At 41.7% G+C, this 7609-nt stretch overlaps 1 protein-coding gene across 1 annotated transcript in view; it reads right to left on the bottom strand.

The window, feature by feature from the left end:
• Positions 1–7609, bottom strand: part of ATG7 (autophagy related 7) — a 288133-nt gene that overhangs the window by 193454 nt on the left and 87070 nt on the right. The window contains exon 13 of the mRNA XM_017858252.1: positions 2084–2278. Coding sequence (XP_017713741.1) covers positions 2084–2278 — 195 coding nt within the window. The remainder of the gene's footprint in view (positions 1–2083; positions 2279–7609) is intronic.

The following is a 7609-nucleotide window of genomic DNA, read 5'->3' as shown; positions in this document are numbered from 1 at the left end:
CACAATTATCATAAATTATCTTATTTAATTTCATTTGAAACTCAAAACAGACCAGGCACAGTGGCTCATAACCTGTAATCCCAGCACTTTGGGAGGCCGACTGTCTGAGGTCAGGAGTTCAAGACCAGCCCGGCAACATGATGAAACCCTGTCTCTACTAAAAATACAAAAAAATTAGCCGAGCATGGTGGCATGCACCAGTAGTCCCAGCTACTCAGGAGGCAGAGGCACGAGAAACGCTTGAACCTGGGAGGTGGAGGTTGCAGTGAGCCAAGATTCCACCACTGCACTCTAGCCTGGGCGACAGAGCAAGATTCTATCTCCAACAAAGAAAAAAGCAAACAAAAAAAAACTCATAACAAACATTTCTTATTTATAGATGAGGATACTGAAAGTCAGAGAAGTTAGTTCTATAACTTGCCCAAGGTCACTTATCTGGCAAGAAGTAGGTATATAAAACCAAGAAAACACATTTTGAGAATGTGTTCTCAAACACATTCTTTCTACCATTATACTATACTGTCATGTCCACATAGGTTTGTTTTTATAACAGCTTTATTGAGATATAATTCACATACCATATAATTCACCCTTCATGTAGATTTTTTTTGGTATCCCAGTAGCTGGAATTATAAGCACATGCCACCATGCCTGCCTGGCTCTGCATAGTTAGTATTTTGTTTTGTTTTGTTTTTTGTTTTTGAGACGGGATCTTGCTCCATTGCCCAGGCTGGAATGCAATGGCGTGATGTTGGTTCACTGCAGCCTCAACCTCCCAGGCTCAAATGATCTTCCTGCCTCACCCTCCCGAGTAGCTGGGAGCACCAGTGTGCATCACCACACCTAGCTAATTTTTTGTTTTTTTTCTAGAGATAGAGTCTCACCAAGTTGCCCAGGCTAGTCTCAAACTCCTGTGTCAAGCAATCCTCCCAAAGTGCTAGGATTACAGATGTGAGCCACCATGTCCAGCCCAACACATGAATTTTTAAAAAAACATTTTTTTCATTATACTATAACAACTTTTCATAGTTCTAATTTAACTTATTATCCCAAATTTCTGATAATATAGAAAGTTTGAAAAATAAAGGATAAACACACTACAAAAGAAAAAATCACTTAACCCACAGCTCAAAAAATTATTAACAGTTTGGGGTATTTTTTCCTATTATTTTCTCTCTTTCCCTCCCATTCTCTCCGTCTTTCTCCCTTCTTCTTGCCCTCTTTCTCTCTCCTCTCTCAATAGACAGATAAGTAGATACATAGGAAGACATATATATTTAACATAATTGCTATAAAATATATACAATATTGTATCTTCCTTATTTAATATAATGCGGCATTTTCCATCTTATTAAAACTCCTTTGAAAACATACTGTGGCCGGGCGCGGTGGCTCACGCCTGTAATCCCAGCACTTTGGGAGGCCAAGACGGGCGGATCACGAGGTCAGGAGATCGAGACCATCCTGGCTAACACAGTGAAACCCTGTCTCTACTAAAAATACAAAAAACTAGCCGGGCGTGGTGGCGGGCACCTGTAGTCCCAGCTACTCGGGAGGCTGAGGCAGGAGAATGGCGTAAACCCGGGAGCCGGAGCTTGCAGTGAGCTGAGATCCGGCCACTGCACTCCAGCCTGGGTGACAGAGCGAGACTCCGTCTCAAAAAAAAAAAAAAAGAAAAGAAAACATACTGTGAATGGCTGCATACTATTCCATCATAGGTATGCACCATGATTTAGTTCACTATTCAACACTGTTGGCCCTCGAAGTTGTCATTGACCAAGCAGTGGTGAATAAGACCAAGTCTCTGTCCTCTTGGAGCTTACGTTTCAGTGTAAGTACAGTATACCTTTCAGTGTAGAGTATCTCAAAAGACTATTATGAAAATTAAGCAGTAAATGATACCTATTACGTTGGGTGATGGTGTGTGAGGTGAAGACACAGTCTGAAGCAGAAGCCCTTTGGCACTATGCTACCAGGTCACACAAACCACATCTCTGCTCTGGGGAAGGGAAGGTTAGGGACACTCCTCCGTCTGGAGTGGTGGTGCATTAAATCATAAATCATAATTAGAGACAGTGCCTACCTTTCTCTTGCTTGCAGCAATGACAGCAGGAAGCCACCTGCTCTCCCTGGTGTCCATCAACAGGAAAATGACATCATGGCTTTCGATGAGCTGCTCCAGTTGCTCCACATCTCTGCGGGCTTGCTCCAGAGTGACACTGGAGAAGTTCACTGGATGCCCAGGCATGGGTATGCTCATGTTGAATCCTCTGGCATTCTAGGGAAACACCAGGATGTAGTTATGTCTGGAGCAATGGTATAGGCAATATCTCACAGCCCACACTTCCCACAGCTGCCTGCGCTTACTTATGGTCACTTACATGAGCTCTCCCTATGCACTATTATGCTGCACCCCTCCCATGCCCTCTCTCTTCTTCACCTCTGCATCCTAGAACACCTTGACCTATCACCCCAGGGCCCTGAGGCAGGGCAGGGCAGCAAGCAAAGACATACGGATCTCAGTTCCAAAGTGGAGGGGGCTCATCCTACCTGAGGTAAGGACACTGGAGAAAACTGTGTATCTTTGGCTCTTTCCAGTCATCCAAGGCCAAGAAACTTTGTATCACAGCACCTTCTGCCTACCCAAGTACCTCTGTTTTTTTTCTTTTCTTTTCTTTTCTGTGTTTTGGGGCTTTTTGTTTTTTGTTTTTGTTTTCCAGACAAGGTCTTGCTCTGTTGCCAAGGCTAGAGGGCACTGGCACAATCATAGTTCACTGAAACCATGACCTCTTGGGCTCAAGGGATCCTCCTACCTCAGCTTCCCAAGTAGCTGGGACTACAGGCACACATCACCACACCCGGATGATTTTTTAATTTTTAGTAGAGATAGGTTTCACTATGTTGCCCAGGCTGCTCTCGAACACCTTGGCTCAAGGAATCCTCCTGATTCGGCCTCTAAAGTGCTGGAATGACAGGCATAAGCCACTGTACTCTGACTAAGTACCTCTTTCCAACTGGGCTATATCTTCCTATTTGCTTCCAAATTGCCCTCCCTTCTGTTTCCTCAGTGTTAAACATCTCCATATGGAGTGTTCTAGCAAATATAATTTTATCTAATACATTCACATTAGGTTAGAATGACTGATGATCTTGCCTTAATCCTTTCAGGGGTATATTCATTTTAAAAAATCTCAAATACAAAAAATTACTTGCTAACTTAGAGCCAAAAGATCTACTTATGAGTATGTAGATATTTTTATGGGGCAGAAGGAGTTACAGTGGGTGATGTCATGTCAGAGTGTGGGACAGAGTAAGGCTTCACTCTCTGTCCAAAAGTAGAAGCTGTCCAGCAACCTGAGTTCCCTGAATTGGGATTTTTTACACACGCTTTAGAACAGCTCTATAATTTACCATCTACCCCTTGATGACCGCATAATATTTTGGCATATTAACAGTGAGTCATATATGGGTGCTAATGAAGCCAGGAACACTGACTTTCCATAAAAGATGAATGTGTTCTAGAATCATAAACTGTACCCTTAACCCTGGTACACCACTGGCCATAGGGAAGTGTTTGAAAACATCGCCTTTTTCACTCATTTGCCAAAACCCCTCACTTACTGGAAAAATAGCTCAAGGGACAGGGCAAGCAGATATTTTTAAAAAGAAATACCAAATTTGTAGATTGTGGATATTTTTTCATTATCTTCGACTTTAAATCTAATCTCTGGAATTCAAAAGGAAGAACAACAATTTCAAAAGGAATGAAAAATAGAGTGGCAAGCAAAGCAGGAAAGGACGTGAGGCAAAAAGGATTTCAGAAAGAAGAAAGGTGCACAAACATGTCTATTTTAACAATGAGACTAGCACAGCTATCAGGATCTCATTAATTAATTCATTAAGCATTGTGCACCTACCATGTACCAAATGCTGTAATAAGCAATAATAAAAGCAATGACTACAGTAATAATCGCAATACCTGCAATACCTTACTGACATACTACAGTTGACAAAGCATGTTAAATGGTGGTAGCTTGATCCAAAGAACTATTATGTATGTATTTTCATGACACCAAGATGGAAGCATAATCATGCAATACCAATTCTGAACTTTTGAATAATAAAGTAACTTTGCTAACCTAAATAAATCTCTACTTGCTAAAATTTCAGCCAGTAAGCTAACGTAAGAGCCCATCAGTTATGTCCACATCCCAGAGGCTGGAATTCAGCAACTTTCAACACAGTGGTTTTCTTCTTGGCTGTATATCAGAACCACCTAGAGAGTTTAATGGCCAAGCTTTTTCCCAGACCATTTAAATGGAAATCTCTAGGAATGAGCCCAGGCACCAATATTTTCTAAAACTCCCCTGATGATTCAAAGGTGCAGCCAGGTTGAGGTATAATTTACATAAAGTTAAATACACAGATCTTACATGCACAGTTCAATGTATTCTGACAAATGAGAGATTAACCACTGCATACAACTATCAAGATATAGAACATTTCCGTGATGCCAGAACATGCTCTTGTATTCCCCCTTAGTCGGTCCCCACTTGTCCCCAGATGACAACTGATCTGACTTCATAAGCCATAGATTAGACTATTCTAGAACATATCACATAAATGATATGCTAGGGTATACAATTGTTTGTGTTTGGCTTCTTTTGCTCAGCATAATGCTTTTGAGGTTCATTCATATTGTTAAGTATCAATAATACATTCCTTTTGTGGTGTAATTATACTATTATTTATTTATCAATTCTCCTGTTGATGGTGATTTGGGTTATTTCTAGATTTGGGCTGTTTTGAACAAAGTTGCCGTGGACAATTTTGTATAAGTATTTTCATGTATATATGTTCTCATTTCTCTTAGGTAAAGATCTAAAAGTACAATTTCTGGGTCACAAGGTGGGCATATGTTAAATTTCATGAGAAACAGCCAGATTTCCAAAGTAGTTATTTTACCAATGTATAAGTGTTTTTCTTGCTCCACACCCTGACAACATTTAGCATTGTCAGTCTTCTTAATCTCAGCCATTTTAGTAGGTGTATAAGTGATATATCTTTCTGGTTTTAATTTGTATTTCCCTGATGACTATTGACATTCAGCATTTTCACATGTTCAATGGCCATTTATAGATCTTCATCATGAATTAAGTACCTGTTCAAGCTTTTTTCCCCTTAAAAAAAAAGTTGGTTTGTGTGTCTTGTTATTGAGTGGTAGGAGTTATCTTGCATATTCTGGATAAAACAGGACTACATATGTCTTCTCAGTTTGGCCAGTTTTTTCCTTCTTTGAAAGGCATCTTTTGAGAAGCAGAAGTTTTAAATTTGTATAAAGTCAACCAAGTTACCATTTTGAGTTTATGGTATTTACTAGGTCCTAAGAAATCTTTATTACAAGACCACTAAGATGCTTTCCCCTAGAAACTTTATAGGGGCCATTCTGGGTGTCACTTAAAGGCTCAGAGTATTCAGTGAGGTCTCTCCACTCTGTATACAGGACTCCAGTGTCTCCCAGCTTGTGTGAGCTCTGGAATCTCCATTCTGCTCATAGCTCTCTGGTAGTGTGTTTTTGCCTGGTCTGACTGTTGTGCTGTGAGTACATACAGCTCACTATTCAGTCAAAGACTCAAGGTGCTACCAGGCACTCCTGCGCACAGCTCCCTCATTTCTGTTACTATGTCCTGCAAAATCCAGCCACCTCAGCTGCTCTGAACTCTGCTTGTTCCTTCAGCTCACTGAGACCAAGAGTATCTCCCTGGGCTCCCACAGGCTATAGCATGGGCCAGAAAGTGCCTTCATGTAATAAGCTGGGACAAATCTTTCCTTCCCTCTGTCTGGGACCACAGTCTTTTACTACCTACTGTTCACTGTCTGAAAAGAATCATTTTACATATTTTGTCCCAGTGTGTAATTGTTTATGGTGGCAGAGCTAGTCCAGTATCCACTACTCATCAGGGTTGAAGCAGATGTCCAAATTCAGGTTTTAAAACCTCAAGTGTGGCTCCATAATCCAACACCTTTTTTTTTTTTTTTTTTCCTGTGAGACGGAGTCTTGCTCTGTCACCAGGCTGGAGTGCAGTGGCGTGGTCTCAGCTCACTGCAACCTCTGACTCCCGGATTCAAGCGATTCTCCTGCCTCAGCCTCCCGAGTAGCTGAGACTACAGGTGTGTGCCACCATGCCCCGCTAATTTTGTATTTTAGTAGAGACGGGGTTTCACTCTGTTGGCCAGGATGGGTCTCAATCTCTTGACTTCATGATCCACCTGCCTCAGCCTCCCAAAGCACTAGGATTACAGGCATGAGCAACTGTGCCTGGTCTCATAATCCAACATCTTATTGCCTCAAATAGCTATTTGATTTATAGAAGATCAGTTGTTTTCTTATTCAAGTTACTCTTCCCCAAGATCAGGTATTTGTAGCAGAGCAGTTCTTTTCATATAATTTTATCACAGCATTTTTAAAGGCACATGGAAAGGGCCAATGTGACACCTATATCCTGGAGTAGAAGAGAAGGAATTAGTCAAAGAATACCATACAGATAAAATGCAAGTGTTTCTTATGAGCTGGACATTTGAGATACTGGAAGATCTGGGGCCAGAGTACAGTTAGTTTGGGATAAATATATTTTAGAGCAAAAAACGAAAGTCAAACTCTCTAGTTCTGAGGGAGTGTTTAAGGTTTTTCGGGCCAGCTATTCAGTGAAACCACCCTGTCCCTGAGTTCTGTCAGCCAGGAGAAGCAGGGTGAAGGGTGCTCATGACCTCCTGGTACACTTCTTTGCATTTCCTGTGTTAGTCCATTTCACACTGCTATAAAGGAATACTTGAGGCAATTAAATGAAAAGAGGTTTATTTGGCTTGTGGTTCTCCAGGTTGTACAAGAAGTATAGTGCTGGCATCTGCTTCTGATGAGGGAAGCTTCCACTCATAGTGAAAGGCAAAGGGGGAGCAGGTGCATCACATGGCAAGGGAGGGAGCAGGAGAGATGCCAGGCTCTTTCAAACAACTAGCTCTTGCTCACATGAACTAAGACATCGAGAACTCACTCATTAATGTGGGGCGGGCACCAAACCATACATGAGGGATCCACCTCCATGACCCAAACACCTCCCACCAGCCCCACCTCCAACAGTGAAGATCACAATTCAACATGAGATTTGCAGAGGACATCCAAATCAAATCACTTCCTATGAATTTACTATTTCAAAATTTAAACTTTTTCTTTCTTTCTTTCTTTTTTTTTTGAGACAGACTCTCGCTCTGTCACCAGGCTGGAATGCAGTGGTGCGATCTCGGCTCACTGTAACCTCCACCTCCCGGTTCAAATGATTCTCCTGCCTCAGCCTCCTGAGTAGCTGGGACTACAGGTGCGTGCCACCACACCCAGCTCATTTTTGTATTTTTAGTAGAGACAGGGTTTCACTAAACTCTGTTGTGTTGGCCAGGATGATCTTGATCTCTTAACCTCATGATCTGCTCACCTCAGCCTCCCAAAGTGCTGGGATTACAGGCATCAGTCACTGTGCCCAGCCCAAAATTTAAACATTTTAAAAGGGTCTATCACCCATTATTTTTTTCTTTTCCAAGTCAAATGTCACTCGAC

Source organism: Rhinopithecus bieti, unplaced genomic scaffold (assembly GCF_001698545.2).
Source record: "Rhinopithecus bieti isolate Rb0 unplaced genomic scaffold, ASM169854v2 scaffold_48368, whole genome shotgun sequence".
Taxonomy (NCBI): Eukaryota; Metazoa; Chordata; class Mammalia; order Primates; family Cercopithecidae; genus Rhinopithecus; species Rhinopithecus bieti.
The sequence above is the reverse complement of the archived record's forward strand: the minus strand, read 5'-3'. Positions and strand labels throughout refer to the sequence as shown.